The sequence below is a fragment of the Oncorhynchus clarkii genome, chromosome 2 (genome assembly GCF_045791955.1).
Source record: "Oncorhynchus clarkii lewisi isolate Uvic-CL-2024 chromosome 2, UVic_Ocla_1.0, whole genome shotgun sequence".
NCBI classification, from domain to species: domain Eukaryota; kingdom Metazoa; phylum Chordata; class Actinopteri; order Salmoniformes; family Salmonidae; genus Oncorhynchus; species Oncorhynchus clarkii.
The window spans coordinates 29,857,892-29,884,722 of NC_092148.1; the positions used below are offsets into that span (position 1 = coordinate 29,857,892).

Consider the following 26,831-nt stretch of genomic DNA (forward strand, 5'->3'; position numbering starts at 1 on the left):
GGTAAATTCAATTGATTGGACATTATTTGGAAAGCCACACACCTGTCTATATATGGCCCTACAGTTGACAGTGCATGTCAGAGCAAAAACCAAGCTATGAGGTCGAAGGAATTGTCCGTAGAGCTCCGAGACAACATTGTGTCGAGGCAGATCTGGGGAAGGGTACCAAAACATTTAGGCAGCATTGAAGGTCCCCAAGAACACAGTGGCCTGCATAATTCTTAAATGGAAGAAGTTTGGAACCACCAAGACTCTTCCCGAGAGCTGGCTGCCCGGCCAAACTGAGCAATCGTTGGAGAAGGGCCTTGGTCTTAGAGGTGACCAACAACCCAATGGTCACACTGACACGAGTTCCTTTGTGGAGAAGGACAACCATCTCTGCAGCACTCCACCAATCAGGCCTTTATGGTAGAGTCTCTTGGTCATAGTTTTGATGCACCTGTGTTGACCTCGCCTCCTGGATGATAGCGGGTGAACAGGCCATGGCTCGGGTGGCTGAGGTCTTTGATCTTCTTGGCCTTCCTGTGACACCGGGTGCTGCAGATGTCCTGGAGGGCAGTGTGCCCCCAGTGAGGCGTTGAGCAGACTGCACCACCCTCTGGAGAGCCCTGCAGTTGCTGTACCAGGCCGTGATACAGCCCGACAGGATGCTGTTGCACCTTCACCTCAAGTCTGTGTGGACCACTTCAGATTTGTCAGTGATGTGACAGGAACTTGGAAGCTTTTCACCTTCTCCACTGCACCCTCGATGTGAGCGTGTTCCCTCTGCTGTCCATGATCAGCTCCTGGCACCACTCTGCCAGGGCCCCTCACTTCCTCCCTGTAGGCTGTCTAGTCATTGTTGGTAATCAGGCCTACCACTAGTGTCAGAGTTGCATGGCCACGCAGTCATTGGTAAACAGGAAGTACGGGAGGGGGCTGAGCAGGCACCCCACTGGGGCCTGTGTTGAGGATCAGCGTAGTGGGGGTGTTGTTGCATACTGTCACCACCTGGGGATAGCCCATCAGGAAGTCCAGGACCCAGTAGCACAGGGTGGGGTGCAGAACCAGGGCTTAATGATGAGCTTGGAGGGTACCATGGCATTGAAGGATGAGCTGTAGTAAAAAATAAAATAAAAAATACATTCTTACATAGGTGTTCCTCTTGTCCAGATGAATCCATTGGGGCGTTATGCAAATTGTAGTGGGTCTAGGGTGACGTGATCCTTAACTAGCCTGAAAGCACTTCACTATGACAGGATTGCTAGTTACCTTCACTTACCGAGGAGACGAATATTCTATGAGAATGTGTAATCATCAACATAACCATGCGTAACTTTCAAATAAATACAGTAAGCTGTACTAAATGTGGGAAATGGTTTGGAATAATGAGCGCATTCAGGAAAAGACAGACACAAAGTAGGGGGGGAAAGGGAAGGGATTTTATTTTTTGGGGGGTTACTTTGATCAGACCAATTAAAGCAGTGCTGGAGTTTTTTTTTTGTCAAATTCAAATCAAGTCTGGACATGTGGCATAATTTCATAAGCATTGGTGACAGTAAACAAATGGGACAAATTAAGAGCCAATTTGTTGAGAAACCCTTCAGTTTCAAATTTAGGATGAAGAGCCTTATACATGTATGAATCATTAGCAGAAACCAACAGGACATCTTTGTTTTAAAAATAAACAGCAATGCATTAAAAACACAGATATCAAAACAAAAGCAGTTGAAAAACAGTTTCACAATAACATAGGGCCAAATTCAATTATCTTCTAGCAGAAGAACAGCAGATAATTGAAGGTGGTTTTTAGATATACATTTTTGGTCAATGAATAACATTACCTAATCAAAAAATATAAGTCCATGTTGGTTCAATAACAAAAGTTTGCAATGTTGGGTTAAAATGTAGGCACAATCAAGTTGACAAACTCAATTCAGGGCACATTTTCCAGACAAATCATAAGTAGTCCTAGATAAAAAAATATATATATATTTCAATGGAGACTATCCATTGAAATAGTTGTTTTAATCCAGGTTTGGGGTTAATCTGTCTGGGAAACCAGCCCCCAGTGGCTGTCTTCAGGCTGTAGCACACCTGGAAACTAAAATAATTTAACAATTCATACATATCGAAGTCAACTCAAAAGGTCAAATGTAAGTTACGTTTTTTTGCACACTGCATTTTTTTACCCTACACTGTGCATAATACAAAATAAAAAACATGTGCAAGATTACTGGCAATAATTACACAGTGCAGGGGTATTGACAAATGCTATAGGCAGATTTCTTTTTTACAAAAATATTCAGTATTTGAAGTCAAGACATGTCCTTAGCATGACTTATACATTCAGTGTTATTACTAAAAATACTTTATCAAGCAGGTTTAAAAACACCCTGCTAAATGTACATATGCTACAAGTATTTTTTATACATTGCATTATTTACATGGCTCTTTAACTTATTTCAAGCTCGTGAGCTCTGTTTTGTCGTCTCTAAGATGGCCATTACAGTTCCCATTCTGCAAAGAAAATAAAAGACTGCCTCCCCTCAAATTAGAACCTAGAGGGAGATAGTCAATTAACCATCCACCAATAAAAAGGGCCTCTCAGCCTGTAACTTCTGAAAACAATTTTGATTGCAGTGCAAGAATAGGGTGCAGGAGGCAGTGAGTATCTGGAGATTGCTGCTGGATACTTTAAATGTAAACAGATCCACACTGGCCTTGCGCCTAACGTCCTCTGTGCCACGTTACGCACTTCTCTCAACTTTGCACTTCCTCGTAAGAAACTGCCACACAGCAAACAGGGCCATGACACAGGAGATCGAGGTTGCGAAACTTACAGTCCCACATCCCTGTTGAATCTGGCCCTCTTCCGCATTGTTTACTGGGTGGGGTTTCAGTAGGGAAGGAGATAGTTTGAAAGTGGCTAATAGCAGTACTGATTGCATTGAAAAAGTGACCCAGAGGACCAATTCTCTGCGCCACTCAAGCCAACGTGGTTGATATGGCACTGGTAACCACGTCAGACATACAAAGGAGAGATGGCGAGAAAAAAAAAAAAAAATCACAGCAAAAGACATTGCTTTGGTTAAGACAAAACTGACTCATTGATTAACTACATCACAAAGACAAAATAATTGTAGGATAGAGCTGCAGGCCTCGGACCAGCACAACTGCCATAGTGCAGTGCGCACAGCGCAATAAAAAAGTACAGGAGTTGAACGTCCAAGGCCTGTGTGCCATGGCCTCTACACTTCAGTTTGAGGTTATTCTTGTGACCTGTACTCACTACTACAGCTGATTCTCGCCTGAAAGATAGCTCTGGTTTCCCTGCAGAACAGTGGCTTTTACATCCCCCAAAAACAAGATGGAAAATAATAAGTCAAACTAAAAAGAAATGCTACTATTGTAGATTGTGCTTCAGGCAGCACCAGGTTATCAGAGGTGAAATCCTTAATGATTAACAGAACTTAACGTGCCAAAGTAAGAATTACCTGTCCACAGAAATGGACTGTAAATGAGACCGCATGAACATGTGTATACTAATATCCAACCCTACCGTTTGGGAAGAGAAGCCCACAGACTTGCTATAACGGCCAACAAAAAAAGAACAAAACAAAAAAAGAACAGAGCACGACGGATATCCAGTTCATCGTTAGTGACAGAAACAGACTCCAATGAGAACAGTCTCCCCCACCGACAAGGCTGCAGCGCTGTAATATCTGTGGTTTCTCAACAAAAAGGGTGCCAAACATTTGCAGAGATTTTCCAGCAAAATGCCTCCCACCCTGCGAAGACCTCAAATCTAAAATAGCTAAAAGTGTATTACAACGCTGGGGCATTCTAGGCAGGCAGGAGTCTTCAGAGGGGCATTCGTTCACACATTGGCTTTGAAAGACCAGGTCATGGGAGTCCATCTCTAGGCATGCACCTTGAGGAGGCTCTTCAGCTGGAAGGCCATCATCTCCCTGCTGTCACGGGTACCCATGGGGACCCAGTGGCTGGGGGGCTTGGGTAGCACGCTGGGGGAGGGTGGCTCGCTGAACTTGGCCCCTGCATAGCTCGGGCCACCACATTGGGCAGCCAGAAGTGTGTTCAGGTGGGACACAGCGCCCTCCCAATTCTGATCATAGGTGTTGGCAAAACGGACAGAAGCATTTTTCTTCTCAGCCGACGCGGCCAGCCGCGCCTCTGGAAACCAGGGGTAGGCTGCTCCCTTGCGGTGGCCATGTTGGTGAGGACCTCCCGCAGCCCCTGAGGATGCTACTGTTGTCATTCCATTCTGATCGCGGACAACTCTCTGCTTGGCCCGGCCCAACTGATGGTTCTTCTTGGGCAATGGGCGCTCTGGATGGGACACTTGAATGTTGTACCTCTCTCCACCTCCCATACTGTACTTTTCACACAGTGTGTCACCTGAAGGAGGAAATCAAAGTTACAAACTTGAAGCAATTCATTTCTAACATTTACAATTTAGTCGTTTTGCAGAAACGCTTATCCAGAACTTACAAGTGCCTTGCTCAAGGGCATACAGATGTTCCACATTGTCAGCTCAGGGATTCGAACCAGCGACCTTTCAGTTACTGGCCCAACACTCTTAATGCTAGGCTACTGTTACATGCTGCCCAAAAATAAAAAATGACAATTGTCCCCGGTTGACAAACCCCGTTTTAACAATCAGGCCTAAAATATACTTGATTTATATTTAAGACGGGCAAAATAGAACTAACAGAACTTCTGGAACAAATGTGCATACCTGAATCTACTTCAAAGAGCTCAATTGGCTACGTGCAAAAACTCAGCCCTTCCCCCACCCAACTGGGAAAACAGTGTCGCATCCATTGCCTACCTCTTTGTTGTTAGAAAGTTGAACGTGCAGAGATGTTTCCTTAATTTCTCCTTTCCAATTGGGCTCCAGGTCCTCGAAGTAGTCTTCGATCTACTTCTCGCTGCACTTTTAGGTCCAGCAAGAACTGGAGTTGTCATGTGCCAATGAGCGTCGTTTTCCCGTGAAGCCGAGTAGAACATCAATTCACTTCAGCGCACGAAATTGCTCCAAGGCGGCGAGCTAAACAATAAAATGTTTTTATATTAATAATTCGGGTAAAATAGCACGATACTGCTCGCGCAGCGTTCGATAACAAGCCAAGTGTGTAAACTGTTGATGTTACAAACTGAGAATGGGGACAGCTTTCGTGTGCCAAACATGCATCGTCACAAAGCCAACTAATAATGTTAGCCAGTGAGCTAACTACATTCTACAAGTAGCAACAGTCAGGTCAAATTCATTTAAACTGGTACTGTAGTAAAATAATGGATATTCGTTGGAATACTGGAAAATAAAGCAGGTAGTTAACTAACGTCCATGTTTAGCTATGTAAAGCCACCACGTAAACAGCTAATAATCCTCTTTCACTGGCTTCGAAGAATGCGAACGTCTTCGTCAGCTAGCTTGGTGAACGTTAGCTGCATAATTTTTTTTTTTTTTAAATACGCATAGAGTAACCGTAATGTGTGCTTGTTAACATTACTATACTAAAGTTATGTATTCAGGGTTATCATCATTGTAAGTAAATAGCGATCCATCTAGGTCACAAATCTGGCAACAAAACAAAGAACACCACTCATATGTATGGCGTCACACATTCTAGCTAAATGAACTTAACCTATTTAGCTAAACACAACACCGGCTCTTACCGACTTCCTCAGGCTTGGTTGGTAAAAGCCGTTTGTCAGATATTTTTTTTTATTGAAGTCTGAAATCTCTGGATGGAGAATCTAGAAATGTGTGGAGTTTACACGGTGTAAAAGATATGTATACTTATATTCCCTCTCGACTGTCTGATTTGCAACAAAATGGAAGCTCGAGCAGGTATATGTAACTGCGCTGGCTGAGCTCTCACCAATCACAACAGCTATGTGACGGAAGGACCAATCGGAGAGGCGATACACACGCATTCATGTCTGTTGCCAGACTGTTGACGTCAAAAGACAAACCTCCCGCCCTAAGCTTCCTTTGTTGAGGTTATTTCCATGAAGAACTGGTAAAAACAAAGAAACCCACCCTTTAAATTCAAATCAAATTAAACAAATCGACATTTGTCCTTCAAACTTGACATTCAATAGCTGCTGTGTCGGCAAAAGCTAATACTGGGGTTCCGAATAAACGATTGACAAAATATTTCATGTTACGAGTAATCTACACTAACCAGTTTTCCATCCAACCGTTTTATGCTAGCTGTTAGCTAGAGTGCACGTGCCACGACCAGAGTGGGCATATTCGCTATATAACGGGAAATGTGTTGTGACAAAACCATCAGTAAAGTGGGAGTTGAACAGCAAAAGTAATTTTTATGTGTACCAGGTCATCACGCACAGCCTTTTATCAACAACAACAAGTCCATCTGATGGAAATAGAACTTGTGGGAAAATCTGCATTTTGTTTATATGGGTTTTTTAGAATATTCGTATGACAATCTGTTGCCAATTGGATGGAAACCTAGTTTGTGAAAGAAAATCTGTCAGAGATAAATTCCTGCTGAGATTATGATATGATTGGCGACTCAATAGTTCAGTAGATTAGTTTATCTGAGCTAAAGGGTGGAGCTGCGCTTTCAGGGAGCAGGATTCTAACACGGAAGCTTATAAGAAATCCCGCTATGCACTCCATCAAACAGGCAAAGCATCAACACAGGACTAAGATCGAATTGTACGACACCGGCTCTGATGCTCGTCGGATGTGGTAGGGCTTGCAAACCATTACAGACTACAAAGGAAAGCACAGCCGAGAGCTGCCCAGTGACACGAGCGTACCAGACAGCTAAACTACTTCTATTCTTGCTTCGAGGCAAATAACACTGAAACATGCATGAGAGCACCAACTGTTCCGGAAGACTGATCACACTCTCTGCAGCCGATGTGAGTAAGACCTTTAAACAGGGCACTATTTACAAGGCCGCAGGGCCAGACGGATTACCAGGATGTGTACTGCGAGCATGCGCTGCCCATTGGCAAGTGTCTTCACTGATATTTTCAACCTCTCCCTGTCCGAGTCTGTAATACCAATATGTTTTAAGCAGACCTCATAGGGCCTGTTCCCACACCTGCCTAAATGACTACCAACCCGTAGCACTCACATCTGTAGCCATGAAGTGCTTTGAAAGGCTGGTCGTGGCTCACATCAACAACATTATCCCAGATACCCTAGACCCACTCCAAATTGCATACCGTCCCAACTGATCCACAGATGATGCAATCTCTATTGCACTCCACACTGCCCTTTCCCACCTGGACAAAAGGAACACCTGTGAGAATGCTATTCATTGACAACAGCTCAGTGTTCAACACCATAGTGCCCTCAAAGCTCATCACAAAGCTAAGGACCCTGGGACTAAACACCTCCCTCTGCAACTGGATCCTGGACTTCCTGATGGGCCGCCCCCAGGTGTTAAGGGTAAGTAACAACACATCCCCCATGATGATCCTCAACACAGGGGCCCCTCAGGGGTGCGTGCTCAGTCCAATTCCTGTACTCCCTGTTCACTCATGACTGCACAGCGTGTGGTGCCAGGTCAGAGACCTGGTCGTGTGGTGCCAGGACAACAGCCTCTCCCTCAACGTGATCAAGACAAAGGAGATGATTGTGGACTACAGGAAAAAGAGGACAGAGCACACCCCCATTCTTATTGACGGGGCTGCAGTGGAGCAGGTTGAGAGCTTCAGGTTCCTTGGTGTCCACATCACCAACAAACTAACATGGTCCAAGCACACCAAGACAGTCGTGAAGAGGGCACGACAAAACCTATTCAAGTATTTATTTATTTTCCACCTTTATTTAACCAGGTAAGCTAGTTGAAAACAAGTTTTCATTTGCAACTGCGACCTGGCCAAGATAAAGCATAGCAGTTTGACACATACAACAACACAGAGTTACACATGGAATGAACAAAACATACAGTCAATAATACAGTAGAAAAAAAGTCTATATACAGTGAGTACAAATTAGGTCAAATAAGGGAGTTAAGGCAATAAATAGGCCATGATGGCGAAGTAATTACAATATGGCAATTAAACACTGGAATGGTAGATGTGCAAAAGATGGATGTGCAAGTAGAGATACTGTGGTGCAAAAGGAGCAAAATAAATAAATACAGTATGGGGATGAGGTAGATAGATGGGCTGTATACAGATGGGCTATGAACAGGTGCAGTGATCTGTGAGCTGCTCTGACAGCTGGTTCTTAAAGATAGTGAGGGAGATGGGAATCTCCAGCTTCAGTGATTTTTGCAGTTCGTTCCAGTCATGGGCAACAGAGAACTGGAAGGAAAGACGACCAAAGGAGGAATTGGCTTTGGGGGTGACCAGTGAGATATACCTGCTGGAGCGCGTGCTACGAGTGGGTGCTGCTATGGTGACCAGCGAGCTGAGATAGGGCGGGGCTTTACCTAGACTTGTAGATAACCTGTGGGTTCAGCGACGAGTATGAAGTGAGGGCCAGCCAACAAGAGCGTATAGGTCGCAGTGGTGAGCAGTGTATGGGGCTTTGGTGGCAAAACGGATGACACTGTGATAGACTACATCCAGTTTGCTGAGTAGAGTGTTGGAGGCTATTTTATAGATGACATCGCCGAAGTCAAGGATCGGTAGGATGGTCAGTTTTACAAGGGTATGTTTGGCAGCATGAGTGAAGGAAGCTTTGTTGCGAAATAGGAAGCCGATTCTAGATTACATTTTTTATTGGAGATGCTTAATGTGAGTCTGGAAGGAGAGTTTACAGTCTAGCCAGACATCTAGGTATTTGTAGTTATCCACGTATTCTAAGTATAGGTCCAAGAGGCTTCTAAAGAGCTTCTACCCCCAAGCCTTAAGACTCCTGAACACCTAATCAAATGGCTACCCAGACTAATTGCATTGCCCCGCTCTTTTACACCGCTGCTACTCTCTGTTGTTATAATCTATGCATAGTCACTTTAATAACTCTACCTTCATGTACATATTACCTCAACTAACCTGTGCCCCCACACATTGACTCTGTACCGGTACCCCCTGTATATAGTCTTGCTATTGTTATTTTACTGCTGCTCTTTAATTACTTTTATTTCTTATTCTTATCCATATTCTTATTCTTATCCAACTACATTGTTGGTTAGGGGCTCGTAAGTAAGCATTTCACTCTAAGGTCGGCACCTGTTCTATTTGGCGCATATGACTAATTTGATTTGATTTGAAAAAGTATTATGTAATCTCAGATGTCATCACAAAACCAACTCAGTAGCAGCCATGATTTGTACATAGTCTATTTCTGAATATAACAGTAAATCTTAAGATATTTATAGTGGCTTGTATTTATTTTTTATTACGGATTTAACATGGTTTCTCGTATTTGAAAAAAAGAAACAACATTTAACCGGATTTCCTGTAGCGGTGGGTGGTGATTAATGTGAAAGGAAGAGAGCAGCTGCAACAGGCTTTCTCAAGTCTGGGCAAATTACTATCAGCGGTTACTTGCTAACAAAGGGCCCACGTATCACCATCCCCCTCTCCCCTCCCAAATCCTCAGGTTTCACGCTGTGTGACAATACATAGATCAAAACCTGTAGGCCGAGTTGTTGAAATTGGGGTCAATCTTGAGAACAGCAGGAAGGGTGTCCATTCCTTACCCACCCATGAAACTATGTTTGGGGACGGAGCCTGATTGGCCATCACCACGTACACGTTGTTGTTTTGGCCATTAGTTTCTCTCTCTGGTCAAAGAGAGTCGCCAGTCTGGGCTTCTTGATTGCTGGCTTGGATCCTTCTGCCTGCGGGGTAATTCACTCCACAGGTGGTTAGGGGAGAAAGGGAAGGCTGTAGTTTGGACAGCTGTTACGTGTTACAATCAACAACTCACACAGTTACAGTGCATGGCTGAAAGGGCCTCTATTCCTAACCCAGGTTCGTATCCAGGCTGTATCACATCCGACTGTGATTGGGAGTCCCATAAGGCGGCGCACAATTGGCCCAGTGTTGGCCAGGGTAGGCCGTCATTGTAAATAAGAACTTGTTCTTAACTGACTTGCCCAGTTAAATAAAATATATATATTTTTTTATTTACTTTCTTTGGGTGAAAAATACATTTTTCATCCTACTCACTGGGTTCATTAGAGAGTATTTAGTTTATTGTATGTGCATAGCAGGCCTCTCCAGCCAGTGTCGTTATATGAATAAATTGTGTGCTGTAGATATTTCTCAGGTATTTGCTCAAGATGGTAATAAGGTGTGGTCCCATAGCTTATTCCCTTTATATGTTTTTTTGTGGTGTATTTAGGGTTCAGGATTATTGACCATAGATCACAAGTTAAAGACCTTTTACTAGATTGCGTTACATAACCTTGCACTCTCAATAAATCCCACACCTAACTGGGTCACTGGTGGCCCTTATGTAGATAAACGTAGCAAAAAAAGAAAGATCCCTTTTTCAGGACCCGGTCTTTCAAAGATAATTCGTAAAAATCCAAATAACTTCACAGATCTTCATTGTAAACAGTTTAAACACTGTTTCCCATGCGTGTTCAATGAACCATAAACAAGTAATGAACATGCACCTGTGGAACTGTCGTTAAGACACTAACAGATTATAGACGGTAGGTAATTAAGGTCACAGTTATGAAAATTTAGGACACTAAAGAGGCCTTTCTACTGACTCTGAAAAACACCAAAAGAAAAATGCCCAGGGTTCCTGCTCATCTGCGTGAATGTGCCTTAGGCATGCTGCAAGGAGGCTTGAGGACTGCAGATGTGGCCAGGGTAATAAATTGCAATGTCCGTACTGTGAGACACCTAAGACAGCGCTACAGGGAGACAGGACGGACAGCTGATCATCCTTGCAGTGGCAGACCACGTGTAACAACACCTGCACAGGATCGGTACATCTGAACATCACACCTGCGGGACAGGTACAGAATGGCAACAACAACTGCCCGAGTTACATCAGGAATTCACAAACCCTCCATCAGAGCTCAGACTGTCTGCAATAGGCTGAGAGATGCTGGACTGAGGGCTTGTGGGCCTGTTGTAAGGCAGGTCCTCACCAGACATCACCGGCAACAACGTCACCTATGGGCACAACTGTTGCTGGACCAGACAGGACTGGCAAAAAGTGCTCTTCACTGACGAGTCACGGTTTTGTCTCACCAGGGGGGATGGTCGGATTCACGTTTATCGTCGAAGGAATGAGCATCACACCGAGGCCTGTACTCTGGAGCGGGATTGATTTGGAGGAGGAGGGTCCGTCATGGTCCGTCATGGTCAAAGGGATCTTTCTTTTTTTTTCATTGCAGGCAATCTCAACGCTGTGTGTTACAAGGAAGACATCCTCCTCCCTCATGTGGTACCCTTCCTGCAGGCTCATCCTGACATGACCCTCCAGCATGACAATGCCACCAGCCATACTGCTCGTTCTGTGCATGATTTCCTGCAAGACAGGAATGTCAGTGTTCTGCCATGACCAGCGAAGAGCCCAGATCTCAATCCCATTGAGCATGTCTGGGACCTGTTGGATCGGAGGGTGAGGGCTAGGGCCATTCCCCCCAGAAATGTCCGGGAACTTGCAGGTGCCTTGGTAGAAGAGTGGGGTAACATCTCACAGCAAGAACTGGCAAATCTAGTGCAGTCCATGTGGAGGAGATGCACTGCAGCACTTAATGCAGCTGATGGCCACACCAGATAGTGACTGTTACTTTTGATTTTGACCATTCCATTTCTGTTAGTCACATGTCTGTGGAACTTGTTCAGTTCATGTCTCAGTTGTTGAATCTTATGTTCATACAAATATTTACACAAGTTTGCTGAAAATAAACGCAGTTGACAGTGAGAGGACATTTCTTTTTTTGCTGAGTTTAGGATTTTTTAGTTTTGGCGCACTATAGTCAGCCACTGTCAAGATGTAGGTCTGTTATTAACAGTATTTTCTCACTCAGTGTCTGTGTTTCATGTCTCTGTTGTTTGATAAAACACTCAAATGACATGCCCCTAAACCTGACCTAATTTTACCATTGCAAATGTTACCTAATGTTAACTTGGGTGGGAACATAAAACAACAATAGTGCAAGTCCTAACATACTACACTAGAAACCACAAAGACCAAATTTATAAACCGTTTCCTGCTATCATACCACTAGGTGTAAATGTGCTGCATCCTCTCTGATAATGGACTGTCCATTCGTACACCGTGTCTGGTTCGTTTGAAGTAATTGCATTTACCATTGCCATGGAGCTCTCTCCAAGCCGTCTGACAGTGACGGTTTATTTCAGGACACGTAAGGAGATCTGCCCTCATTTTATACAATTATAGAGGATATCTTCTGTTTTCAGAGACAAGAGCAGCACCTCAGACCAGACCTCTATGAGAACAATAAATATGTCTCGCCTGTGTCTGATTTCAGCTTCCATGTTTTACATCAGAGCATGTTTATAATCTGTGGTAATAGTACACCGATGACAGTATACACTGTGAGTCTGTGACTTATTATAGAACCTACTGTTCTAGATTTTGAAGGCCGGGATTACGTGTTAAATATTTATAGCAGGTCCAAGTCTACGGGACAAAACAATTGTATAACGATTACAAGGGATGAATTCCAAATGTGCTCGCCAACGTCTAACACTCATCTGTGTCTCTCACTGTAAAAGAGGGTTGTTGCAACATTTTGCCCGTCTATCAAGCCGTACACCTTGAGTGAGTACCCAGTGTGTACTACACAACCCCGTGACAACTCCTTGCAAGGGTTGGGCCTCCTCAGGCCAGTAGCTATGTATGGTATTTAGGGCATTGGGTGGCTCTTCTAGGTCACAAAGGAGTATAGAGGAGGTACACATAGGATGTCACATAACCCACGTTGTCACACTCCTGACATGGGAACACAAGTTAACCCTCTCACACTCACCCTATTTTGGGCAAGAGGTTGGGTGTGTTTGTGTAGAATTCATGATGACTACAAATGTAGTGTTTAGTGATACATGCAAAGAGCTGAAAGGAAAACCAACAGGCTGTTGCAATTGCGTTTTACATTAGGTAATCTGTTGTAAGCAAATTACCAACTGTAATACAATGACTTTGACTTTGTTCCATTCATCTGAAAGGAGGGAATAGGACACAGCCAGACTACACTAAGTGAGGGGTCATATCAGTGCCTTTTTTTCTCTCTTTAAGTGAAGCGGTGGGAGATGGGAAGGAAATGTGATCTCGAGGAGACAGCACTCAGCATTATGGCCATAAAAATAGGAAACCTGCCCTGAAGCTCTTTCTCATTGAATGTATAAGGAGAAGATACATTTTTGCATTTGGTTCTGGGTTGTGAGACTGTTTATTTCGCTTATTGTATAACATTTAAAATCATTCAATGAATAACCATAAAAGGTATAGTAGGTGCCAAATGCTGAGCTTGTGCACCTGTTGAGACAATGCCAGAAATGAAAAAGTGGAGGAGCCTAGCTGCCTGCTTGTAATCAGATTTCCTCCCTCTGCCCAGCCAAATTGGTCAGGTCACCTGGAGAGGAGGATAGTACACTGCCTTTACATCAGACATGATAGTATACAGGGCAGTGGAGAGGAGGATAGTATACTGCCTTTACATCAGACATGATAGTATACAGGGCAGTGGAGAGGAGGATAGTATACTGCCTTTACATCAGACATGATAGTATACAGGGCAGTGGAGAGGACGATAGTATACTGCCTTTACATCAGACATGGTCGACTCTAGTGAGTGGGTCAATGCCGGACCAGGCCATCTTTTTCAGTCCAAATGTGTTCAATATATTGTATAACATTCTTCTATGCGTGTTGTAAAGCTAAAAAATAGTAAAACATGAATTTACTTCAGATTGCCTATGGGTAAATTAGTTCTTATAACCTGATTAGAATATATTAACATATTTTTTTATTTAATATGTCCTAAATGACAGTTTCTTAATTTAGATAGGCTAATAAAGTATTGTAATTTTCGTCCCGGTGGGATTTCTCTAATTTATTATTTCTACGCAACAAACTTCTGCTCAGTTCCTCTACAAACTTTTACCATTCTTGAGTTACTCCAATAGGTATAGTAGTTTTTGCAGATATAGTTTTTCTTCACTCACTGGTTCTTATTGTCGCCCCCTCTTGTTTAATAACAACATTACATCATGGTTGTCTCATCGTGCATGGCCATAACTTAAATAAGGTTGTCATAGCAAAAACTCAGTGTCACTGAAAATAATTTCTGTATAGAGCAATATGCAGGAAATACAACTTTTTTACAATGAGGGGAATCTTGACACAATCATGCCACAAAAGGGAAGAGAATAAAGAACAGAGCATATTCAATTGGGGTTTCGAGCTCTCAGTTGTATAAAAAAAACAAACAATGGTACCATGCTGAATAAAGGCTGCAGTACTTTAGAATCAGTGAAAAGGTTATCATTATCAACCCCTGTGGAGTAAACACAGTATTTCATTGCACTTAACAGGCAATTTCTGCATCACTATTGGCTGGTTTATAGGTAGCCAGAGGTCACAGTCTCGGTCTTTTCTGTTCTTTAACCTTGTTTCTTCACACACCCTGAAACACAGCCCACTCTCACAGTGAGTGCTCTGTCTCCTCCCAATGCACAATTTTAACTGTTAATGTGCAAATGGAATTGACAAAAGGCAGAAACCATGAACATGTTAGTACTTCAGGGACTGCAAACGGTCTCTTTTACTGCACTTTGGGGAAATGAATAAATGTATACATATATTGGAGAAATGGAAAGGTGAGGTTGGAGAGATGGGGATTAGCCAACCTCTCCATTCATGAGTATTATATGTTAGGACATTATTTAGGACATTACAGAGTGATGGCCCGCCCTGAAATAAATAATCTCTTATGACCTTTAATCATCACCTGTACGACTTCAGAACCTGTAGAATTTGTAAATGTAAAACTGGATAGCAAAATGTAATGCCCAGCTCCTAAATGCATAGTCTCACTCAGGTGACATAAATGTATGGTTTCCCTTTCTTTTTTTTACTTAATTCTTCCCCAAGCAGTTTCAGTATATTATCATGGTAGACCAGTGTCTCACTCTCACTCACTCACTGACTGGTTCTGGGGAGTGGAGATAGGTGGAACTCACTGGCGCTGCTGTGGCTGATGTAGCTGTCATCAGTTTGGTCCATCTTCCTCCTACAACACAGCAGAACTGACAGAAAATAATCCACACTTGCCTTTATTATTTTAGACTATGATGAGTCCTTTCCCAACAATACAGAGTTACTGGGATTGGACCCCCTTTTTCCCCTTCAATTTTCGCCTAAAATGACATACCCAAATCGAACTGCCTATAGATCTGAAGCAAGGATATGCAAATTCTTGATACCTTTGGAAACGAAACACTTTGAAGTTTGTGGAAATGTGAAATTAATGTAGGAGAATGTAACACATTAGATCTGGTAAAAGATAAGATACTGGGGCGAAGGTTCACCTTCCCTAAGCACACAGACAAGACAACACAGGAGTGGCTTCGGGACAAGTCTCTGAATGTCCTTGAGTGGCCCAGCCAGAACCCGGACTTGAAACCGATCAAACATCTCTGGAGAGACCTGAAAATAGCTGTGCAGTGACGCCCCCCATCCAATGAGCTTGAGAGGATCTGCAGAGAAGAATGGGAGAAACTCCCCAAATACAGATGTGCCAAGCTTTTAGTGTCATACCCAAGAAGATTCGAGTACTGAGTACTTATGCAAATGTGATATTTCACTTTTTTTACTTTTAATACATTTGCAAAAATGTCTAAAAACCTATTTTTGCTTTGTCATTATGGGGTATTGTGTATAGATTAGCGAGGGAAAAAAACTATTTACTCAATTTTAGAATAAGGCTGTGACATAACAAAATGTGGAAAAAGTCAAGGGGTCTGAAAACTTTCCGAATGCACTGTATATGGGGGTTAGAATGATGCTGTCTGATTTTTAGTCTGTGACCCATGTGCTATTTTTTTAATAGCATTTATGAATTGGTACCTCGTTGCATGTTTTAAAGTGACTGTTTATAACGTATAGGTCCGTGAAAGTTGTATTGCCTTGTTGCAGTGTCACAACTTAATTGGCACAGTAGGTTTCAACATTTGTGCATACACTTATGCCAATGTCTCTGTGCTCCAGTAGAGGCTGGTGGGAGGAGCTATAGGAGGACGGGCTGGTATGGAATAAATAGAATGGAGTCAAACGTGCCATTACAATGAGCCTAACACGCAGAAAGCGTGAACATGTTAGTACTTCAGGGACTGCAAATGGTCGGACATCAGTCTCTCTCTCTCCCTCTCTCTCTCCCTCCCTCCCTCCCTCCCTCCCCGACTGGTTCTGGGGAGTGGAGTTAGATGGAACTCAGTGGCGCTGTAGCTGAGGTCATCAGTTTGGTCTGTCTTCTTCCTACACCACAACAGAACTGACAGAAAAGCATCCACACAAGGTAAGCACTCTGCCCTTATTCTTGTGCTATTTTATACCACGACACAGTCCACCCCATACAGGGCAGAAACATTACCTTCTGGTTTCTGAGAATCATAGAGCAAATAATTATTTGCACAATCTGTTTGAAACCTGTTACGAGGGAAATGCTGAGCATGATTGTTAGGTTCTGAAGCACAAAGCATGCTCTCCTTAGGATTTTGCATGCATTTAGATGTTAGATGATGCTGTCTGATTTTCAGTCTGGGACCCAGATCAGTCTGTGACCCATGTGTTCTTTTCTTAATAGCATTTATGAATTGGTACCTCATTGCATGTTTTAAAGTGACTGTTTAAAACGCATCCGTCTGTGACAGTCTTCTTGCCTTGTTGCAGTATCACAACTCAGTTGACACAGTATGTTTCAACATTTGTTCAAATGTCTCTGTGGTCATACTGTAAATCTAAGATATTACCCATGAGTCCTTACTCAGTAATAGGTTTGTGTACTTTGCATTAATTAAGACATGTATGAGTGGTCCAACTACCTTCGAGGGACAGAAAAGTAACCTAGTGTGACCTGCCAATCAAAAAAGATTTCAGGTCCACACAAAGGAGAGAGGAAAGCCTGAGGTGGTGTAATAAGTGCATATACACTGCCGTCATCTCCCCCAAGCAGATTTAGAAATATTGTCACTAAAGTCAATAAGGTTCTCTGTGAAAAGTAATTTACTTCCTATTTCTCCAGCCCCCATATTCCAAAATATACTTTCATAAAGCAGGATATTTGTGATGAAAAAATAATAATGATGATCATTCAGAACCGGATCAAATGAAAACTAAATGTAAGCAAAAAGTGGGGCACTGGTGCAATGCTGAAAAAAAGTGACCTATTTGTCTGGCTATGAATGTCCTATTTCTATAGAGACAGCAATGCTGTAACTAGAGTTTGAGTTTTAGTGAGGTCCTTTTTAAAGGTTGAAGCTCATTGACTGCATTTCTATACAATTTAAATTTTCAAATGCTATTAGGAGAACAGAAAATAAAATAATAAATGAAACCCAGCCATTATCACCTTGGCTGCTGTAGGTTCAGTCACCTAAGTCGATATACAAAAAACACAAATCCAACATTTACCTAGAGCTAACTCTGCAAATAGCACGGCTAGGTGATTTGATGAGTCATAGACAATCCATCAATAACATAACAATATTCTTAGCAAAGGTGATTATCTTGAATGTATAATCTGTGGAAAATATGAGAATAGAAAGGTCCATAACTTTTACGAAACATCACAGCACAGTGTAAAAATATATGGCAGCTAGAAATCAAAAGTGGATGGTCTTCAGAGATGGGAGGGGTGGAGGGTAGCTGAAGGCTGGGACTAAAAACAAACAAAAGATAACTGATGTAAAATATACTGTCGGTGAAATGTATGTAGTATGTATAAACTGGAAGTGGAAGCTTAAGTATTGTTGTCCATTAGTTTACTCTGGTTAGGGGAGGGGTGGTTGGGTTAGGGGGGTATTTCTGTTTTAAAATGTTATACATTTGCACAAAAAAAACCAACAGTTTTCACTTTGTCATTATGGGGTATTGTGTGTAGATTAATGAGGGAAAAAGATAATTGAAATACATTTTAGAATAAGGCTGAAACGTAACAAAATGTGGAAAAAGTGAAGGGGACTGAATACTTTCCGAATGGACTGTATATATTGGAAATGATTCAGACAGTTATATTGATAGAAGTCACAGTCTATCTGTAACATTAAAGCTGATCTACCCGATAACATAAAAAAACGATACAAAAAAACCCACATAGCCTATTACCTATGCAATTGTAACATTATACCCCTAAAATGGGGAAAATATAAGAAATGATTTACACTGACACGTAGCATCAGCGACGAAGGAAAAAGTATTACATATTTAAAACTGTATTGTTGGCATTTTGATTGCATTCTAATGTATGCCTAGGCCTATGAGGGAAGATAAGACCATGTGGAGATGTTCATATTGAAACATCTTGGTTTTTTTCAGTTCCTAACTTGTTTGAGAAGATTAGTACAGATTTTCTCAGGGGACCCCACATGGGGCCCGACCCCAAGTTTGGGAACAACCGTACTAACCACTCTCTCTGCTTCGTCCTGCATGCATTGCAGCCTGACTCAACCTCACCACTGAGCGCCACATCACTGTCTGTCTCAGTAGCCTACTCTCTGTAAAGCAAAGTTATTATGAGAACTTAGTAGTGTATTTTTTGCTCCTGTTGGGTAGGCTCCATTTAACGTTAGCTTCTTACTTCATCCTTATAGCAGGCTAAGTAGTACTAACAAGAGCCATTCAAAGTTACTGCAATAGAAGTCTCTGCCGGCAGATAGCCAGCTGACTGACATACATTACATTACCAAAAGTAAGTGGACACCTGCTCGTCGAACATCTCATTCCAAAATCATGGGCATTAAAATGGAGTTGGTCCCCCCTTTGCTGCTATAACAGCCTCCACTTTTCTGTGAAGGCTTTCCACTAGATGTTGGAACATTACTGCGGGTACTTGCTTCCATTCACCCACAAGAGCATTGGTGAGGTCGGGCTCTGATTTTGGGTGATTAGGCTTGTCTAGCAGACGGCGTTCCAATTCATCCCAAAGGTGTTCGATGGGGTTGAGGTCAGGGCTCTGTGCAAGCCAGTCCAATTCTTTCACACTGATCTCGAGAAACCATTTCTGTATTGATCTCGCTTTGTGCATGGGGGCATTGTCATGTTGAAACAGGAAAGGGCCTTCCCCAAACTGTTGCCACAAAGTTGGAAACACAGAATTATCTAGAATGTCATTGTATGCTGTAGCTTTAAGATTTCCCTTCACTGGAACTTTGGGGCCTAGCCCAAAACATGAAAAACAGCCCCAAACCATTATTCCTCCTCCACCAAACGTTACAGTTGGCACTATACATTGGGGCAGGTAGCGTTCTCCTAGCATCCGTCAAACCCAGATTTGTCCGTCGGACTGCCAGATGGTGAAGCGTAATTCATCACTTCAGAGAATGCGTTTCCACTGCTCTGGAGTCCAGCTGGCGGAGAGCTTCACAAAACTCCAGCCAACGCTTGTGCATGGTGATCTTAGGCTTGTGTGCGGCTGCTCGGCCATGGAATCCAAATTCATGAAGCTCCCGACGAACAGTTCCTGTGCTGACATTGCTTCCAGAGGCAGTTTAGAACTTGGTAGTGAGTGTTGCAACCGAGGACAGATGATTTTTACGCGCTACAAGCTTCAGCACTCGGCAGTACCTTTTTTTGTGCATATGTGTGGCCTACCACTTCACAGCTGAACTGTTGTTGCTCCTAGACGTTTCCACTTCACAATAACAGCACTTACACTTGACCGGGGCAGCTCTAGCAGGGCAGAAATTTGACGAACTGACTTGTTGGAAAGGTGGCATCCTATGACGGTGCCACTTTGAAAGTCACTGAGCTCTTCAGTAAGGCCATTCTACTGCCATTGTTTGTTTATGGAGATTGCATGGGTGACTGCTCAATTTTATACACCTGTCAGCTTCTGGTGTGGCTGATATAGTGGAATCCACTGTTTTGAAGGGGTGTCCAAAATGCGTTCGGAAGGTATTCAGAACCCTTGACTTTTTCAACATTTTGTACGTTACAGCCTTATTCTAAAATGGACCTTATTTACAGAAGTATTCAGCCCCTTTGCTATGCGATTCAAAATTGAGCTCATCTGCATCCTGATTCCATTGATCATCATTGAGATGTTTCGACAACTTGGAGTCCACCTGTGGTAAATTGAATTGATTGGACATGATTTGGAAAGGCACACACCTGTCTATTTAAAGGTCCCACAGTTGACAGTGCATGTCAGAGCAAAAACCAATCCATGAGGTCGAAGGTATTGTCAGTGGAACTCCGAGACAGGATTGTGACTCTTCCTAGAGCTGGCCTCCCGGCCAAACAGAGTAATTGGGGGAGAACGGCCATGGTCAGGGAGGTGACCAAGAACCTGATGGTCACTCTGACAGAGCTCCAAAGTTCCTTTGTGGAGATGGGAGAACCTTCCAGAAAGACAACCATCTCTGCAGCACTCCACCAATCAGGCCTTTATGGTAGAGTGGCCAGATGGAAACCACTCCTCAGTAAAAGGCACATGACAGCCCGCTTGGAGTGTGCCAAAAGGCAGCTAAAGACTCTCAGACCATGAGAAACGAGATTCTTTGGTCTAATGAAACCAAGATTGAACTCTTTGGCGTGAATGCCAAGCATCATGTCTGGAGGAAACGTGGCCCACATCTCTACAGTGAAACATGGTGGTGACAGCATCATGCTGTGGGGATGTTTTTCAGCGGCAGGGAATAGGAGATTAGTTAGGATCGAGGGAAAGATGAACAGAGCAAAGTGCAGAGAGATTCTTGATGAATACCTTCTCCAGAGCGCTCGGGACCTCAGACTGGGGTGAAGGTTCACCTTCCAACAAGTACAACGACCCAAAGCACACAGCCAAGACAATGCAGGAGTGAACATCTCTGGAGAGACCTGAAAATAGCTGTGCAGCGACAATAAGAATGGGAGAAACTCCACAGATACAGGTTTGCCAAGCTAGTAGCGTCATACCTAAGAAGGCTGTAATCGCTGCCAAATGTGCTTCAACAAAGTACTGATCAATTAATCTGAATACTTATGTAAATGTGATAGGTTTTTTGTATTATAAATAAGCAAAAATATCTTAACTTTTATTTGCTTTGTCATTTATGGGGAATTGTGTGTAGATTAATTTAGGGAAAATCAATTAATCAATTTTAGTGTAAGGCAGTAACGTAGCAAAGTGTGGAAAAAGTCATGGGGTCTGAATACATTCCGAATGAACTGTATAGTGCATCTATAAGTGCATATTTACCAGTTGTGTGCTCATTCTTCAAGAGTCGGTTTTTGTTTGTAGACATGGCAGTAGTAGCGGGAGGGTCAAATTGACAAAATTGCCTTTTGTCCGGCGTCTCGCAAACAGCGTTTTCTTCCTCGTGTGGTTTTCTGGCAGACTAGATGCTGTGTTGCGAATTGCTGCCTTTTGCAGGTTGGAGTGCGGATTGCACACTTAAATTACATCCCCATCTAACCCTGCACCTATACACTATCCCCAAAACCCACCACCCTATCCCACTGCTTTCTCCCTAAATGATAATATACCAGGACATTGGCCTGGGAGGCTGGAACCCCTTCTCTCAAAACCTCCTGTAGATCTTCTGCACGAAAATCTTTCACCCAAATATTACTCTGCTGCTGTAACGACTAGATCTATCTTCATCAGCTCAGTGCAGTTGATCACCATGGCTATAAACACAATAAATCCAACCTTACTCATCCTCTCTGGATCCCTCTCTTCAGGCCTACTCACTGGAGGGCTCCCAGTCGGGTCACTCACCCTTGGGCTATCCTCTACTCTCTTCACTGCCACAGCATAGGAAACTTTCTGTCCCACTGTAACTCCTGTCTCAGCCTCCAGTATTTATGCTGCAGTAGTTTATGTGTCGGGGAGCTAGGGTCAGTTTGTTATACAGTGCCTTGCGAAAGTATTCGGCCCCCTTGAACTTTGCGACCTTTTGCCACATTTCAGGCTTCAAACATAAAGATATAAAACTTTTTTTGTGAAGAATCAACAACAAGTGGGACACAATCATGAAGTGGAACAACATTTATTGGATATTTCAAACTTTTTTAACAAATCAAAAACTGAAAAATTGGGTGTGCAAAATTATTCAGCCCCTTTACTTTCAGTGCAGCAAACTCTCTCCAGAAGTTCAGTGAGGATCTCTGAATGATCCAATGTTGACCTAAATGACTAATGATGATAAATACAATCCACCTGTGTGTAATCAAGTCTCCGTATAAATGCACCTGCACTGTGATAGTCTCAGAGGTCCGTTAAAAGCGCAGAGAGCATCATGAAGAACAAGGAACACACCAGGCAGGTCCGAGATACTGTTGTGAAGAAGTTTAAAGCCGGATTTGGATACAAAAAGATTTCCCAAGCTTTAAACATCCCAAGGAGCACTGTGCAAGCGATAATATTGAAATGGAAGGAGTATCAGACCACTGCAAATCTACCAAGACCTGGCCGTCCCTCTAAACTTTCAGCTCATACAAGGAGAAGACTGATCAGAGATGCAGCCAAGAGGCCCATGATCACTCTGGATGAACTGCAGAGATCTACAGCTGAGGTGAGAGACTCTGTCCATAGGACAACAATCAGTCGTATATTGCACAAATCTGGCCTTTATGGAAGAGTGGCAAGAAGAAAGCCATTTCTTAAAGATATCCATAAAAAGTGTTGTTTAAAGTTTGCCACAAGCCACCTGGGAGACACACCAAACATGTGGAAGAAGGTGTTCTGGTCAGATGAAACCAAAATTGAACTTTTTGGCAACAATGCAAAACGTTATGTTTGGCGTAAAAGCAACACAGCTGAACACACCATCCCCACTGTCAAACATGGTGGTGGCAGCATCATGGTTTGGGCCTGCTTTTCTTCAGCAGGGACAGGGAATATGGTTAAAATTGATGGGAAGATGGATGGAGCCAAATACAGGACCATTCTGGAAGAAAACCTGATGGAGTCTGCAAAAGACCTGAGACTGGGACGGAGATTTGTCTTCCAACAAGACAATGATCCAAAACATAAAGCAAAATCTACAATGGAATGGTTCAAAAATAAACATATCCAGATGTTAGAATGGCCAAGTCAAAGTCCAGACCTGAATCCAATCGAGAATCTGTGGAAAGAACTGAAAACTGCTGTTCACAAATGCTCTCCATCCAACCTCACTGAGCTCGAGCTGTTTTGCAAGGAGGAATGGGAAAAAATGTCAGTCTCTCGATGTGCAAAACTGATAGAGACATACCCCAAGCGACTTACAGCTGTAATCGCAGCAAAAGGTGGCGCTACAAAGTATTAACTTAAGAGGGCTGAATAATTTTGCACGCCCAATTTTTCAGTTTTTGATTTGTTAAAAAAGTTTGAAATATCCAATAAATGTCGTTCCACTTCATGATTGTGTCCCACTTGTTGTTGATTCTTCACAAAAAATACAGTTTTATATCTTTATGTTTGAAGTCTGAAATGTGGCAAAAGGTCGCAAAGTTCAAGGGGGCCGGATACTTTCGCAAGGCACTGTATCTGGAGTACTTCTCCTGTCCTATTTGGTGTCCTGTGTGAATTTAAGTGTGCTTGCTCTCTCTAATTCTCTCTTTCGGAGGACCTGAGCCCTAGGACCATGCCTCAGGACTACCTGACATGATGACTCCTTGCTGTCCCCAGTCCACCTGGCTGTGCTGCTGCTCCAGTTTCAACTGTTCTGCCTTATTATTATTGGACCATGCTGGTCATTTATGAACATTTGAACATCTTGGCCATGTTCTGTTATAATCTCCACCCGGCACAGCCAGAAGAGGACAGGCCACCCCACATAGCCTGGTTCCTCTCTAGGTTTTGGCTTTTCTAGGGAGTTTTTCCTAGCCACCTTGCTTCTACACCTGCATTGCTTGCTGTTTGGGGTTTTAGGCTGGGTTTCTGTACAGCACTTTGAGATATCAGCTGATGTACGAAGGGCTATATAAATAAATTTGATTTGATTTTGATTTGAAGTGCGATCAGAACTCAGTCAGATCAAGAATATAAGCGTTCTGAGCATTGATCAACGCTGGGAGCAATATTTAGATGTTGACCCGTAAAATCACTAGGAAATCTGCACAAAGTCATTTTAATTTTGGAAATATGTTCATAAGTATTCCCACGCATTGCGAGAGAGACATACACTGAGTGTACAACACATTAGGAACACCATCCTAATATTGAGTTGCACCCCTTTTTGCCCTCAGAACAGCCTCAATTCGTCGGGGCATGGACTCTACAAGGTGTCAAAAGCGTTCCCCAGGGATGCTGACCCATTGCTTCCCACAATTGTGTCAAGTTGGCTCGATGTCCTTTGGGGGACCATTCTTGATACACACGGGAAACTGTTGAGCTTGAAAAGTGAGAGCCTCAAGGTCGAAGTGAGACATATCTAGAGGTATCTTTATGTCTATTGATGATGCATTTCTTTTTACCGTGCCTCTTGAGGTGGGCTAGAAGGGATGGATTTTTCTCTGCTGTAAATAGACAGAGTTTTGTTTTGAGGTGATAAAACAGGTCCCCGTGTTTAAATGGTTGTTTCCCGCAGAATGTGGGAAGCTTGTTTTTGGTGGATTTCATTTTCTGCTGGTTTTTGAATTAAACACATTCTCAAGACATTTATTAGCACATTTTCGCCATAAAGAGACCCTGAAATGATTCAGGAAGGAGGCAATTCCTTCTCACAACGCATTGGAGGAAAGGATCAGAGGTTCCTCCCCTTGGACCGTCTCCTCCGATGCGTTTTGAGAAGGAAGCGAGGAACAGACATGCAAAAAGTCAAGGAAGTACAATTTGAGATGCACCATTCAGCAAATTCTGTTTAAGCAATCAGAGATAATGTCTCCATCCAGTGGTCACATTTGGTACTGTCTGATGACTTGTGACCCATCTGCATTTCTATGGGTATGTACAGTATGAGAACAATGTTCATACATTTCCCCTCTGCACCTCTAAGTAGATCTCAGAGCTAACCCCTAACCTGAAAGAGATGGATGGATGGGACAAACCTGCAGGGTCCTCTGTAGGGGCCATGATGTCCAAAGACAATGGCAGCACCCCCACATCACCTCTGGGTATGTATATTAGAATATTATGTCATTATATTTTAAATAGAATAACTTTGTAATAGAGACGCATGAAATATAAGGATGATAATGATTGGTAATGTGAGTTGACATTGGCTGCCATACAACATAAGCCAATTACTGATGTCTGAATTGTGTTCCTGTGTCAACAGTCAACCGGTCCTGTGCGGACCTGAAGTGCTATATGGTTCTGTTTGAGGCGGAGAAGACAGCCATCGGCTCCATCTGTTTCCTGGCCGGACCCTTCACTTTCCTGGAGAATGCTTTGGTCCTGGGTGTGATCGCCGCCACGGCCGCCCTGCGCCAGCGCCCCTCCTACCTCTTCATCGGCAGCCTGGCCCTGGCCGACGTCTTTGCCAGCTGCTTCTTCACCACCAGCTTCCTGGACTTCCACCTGTTCCACCGCCTTGATGGCCCCATCGCCTACCTCTTCAAGCTGGGCGGGGTGACGATGGCTTTCACCGGCTCGGTGGGAAGTCTTCTGCTGACTGCTCTGGACCGCTATCTGTGTATACATCAGGCGTCAAGTTATAAAGTGGTGTTGACGCGCCGCAGGGCCCTGTTGGCTCTCCTTGCCCTGTGGAGCGCCACCATCCTCATCTCCTTCCTCCCTTTGATGGGCTGGAGGTGCCCCACAGGGCTCAGCCCGCCCTGCTCGCGCCTCTTCCCATACGTCGACCACCGCTACCTGGCCTGCTGGGTCAGCTTCATCCTGGTGCTGCTGTCACTCATCCTGAGCGCCTACGTCCTGATCCTGTGGAGGGCCAATCGGCATGAGGCCTCCATGACGGGCCTCCAGGGGGCGCCTACCGGTGGTCAGGCCCGCATGCGGCTGGACATCCGATTGGCACGTACCCTGGGCCTGATTCTGCTCATAATGGTTGGCTGTTGGCTGCCGACCCTCTCCTTCATGCTGGCAGATGTCTCGGTGCAGCTCACACACACCCAGCAGAGGGCCTTTGCTTTCTGCAGCACCATGTGCCTGGTCAACTCAGCCGTCAACCCACTGCTGTATGCCCTGCGCTGCCGGGAGCTGAGGGTGGCACTGATGCGGCTGTTGGGGGGCCTGAGTGAGGGGCTGGGGTGCTGCCAGAGGCACGTAGGGGGAGACTCGACCACTACCCTTCCCTTAGGCGAGGGCAACAGCTGTAGCGCGCACTCCGAGAGTGAGGCGCACAGACTCGTTAGCTGCCGACCGAACACAGTCTCAGAAATGGTTAGCAAGCAGCAGCTGGACATGACTGGAAAATGAGAAGGGGTGAGAGGCTTACTGTATATCAGGGTTATTGTAGTGGAGTGTTGTGAACTTGTGTTTCTTCTGTTGTGTTCATAGCGATGAGGAGGTAATGTCTCTAAAATGAACTGTGATAACAGGGACTAAAACAAAGATATAGACCATATAGACTAATTGTGTTGACCCACCTACAAGCCAAGTCACTACGAGATAATATTATTTAATTATTTGTCCAAGGGAGCAAGCTGTGTTTTTTTTTACAAACCAGTAGAAATTAGGGGAATTATCCCAAATTAACACCTTTGGGAAAACAACAGCATTGTTAATGTTGGCAGTGCAAATGTAGATAGCTATGTGTATCCTATGCTTGTTTTAGCTTGAGTGTTTGTCCTTTAGCGTCCAGAAGAGGAT

At 43.6% G+C, this 26,831-nt stretch overlaps 2 protein-coding genes across 2 annotated transcripts; one reads left to right on the forward strand and one right to left on the reverse strand.

The window, feature by feature from the left end:
- Positions 1-1,402: 1,402 nt before the first annotated feature.
- On the reverse strand, positions 1,403-5,894 carry LOC139366369 (proline-rich nuclear receptor coactivator 2-like). Its single transcript, XM_071103783.1, has 3 exons — positions 5,680-5,894; positions 4,832-5,050; positions 1,403-4,398 (listed from the first exon to the last, which is right to left on the reverse strand). Exon 3 carries the CDS (start codon positions 4,370-4,372, stop codon positions 3,902-3,904), a length of 471 nt encoding a protein of 156 aa, XP_070959884.1. The 5' UTR covers positions 4,373-4,398; positions 4,832-5,050; positions 5,680-5,894; the 3' UTR covers positions 1,403-3,901.
- A 19,195-nt stretch (positions 5,895-25,089) lies between these two features.
- LOC139380852 (cannabinoid receptor 2-like) lies at positions 25,090-26,438 on the forward strand. Its single transcript, XM_071123984.1, has 2 exons — positions 25,090-25,174; positions 25,339-26,438. Exons 1-2 carry the CDS (start codon positions 25,090-25,092, stop codon positions 26,436-26,438), a joined length of 1,185 nt encoding a protein of 394 aa, XP_070980085.1.
- The last annotated feature ends 393 nt before the right edge of the window (positions 26,439-26,831 follow it).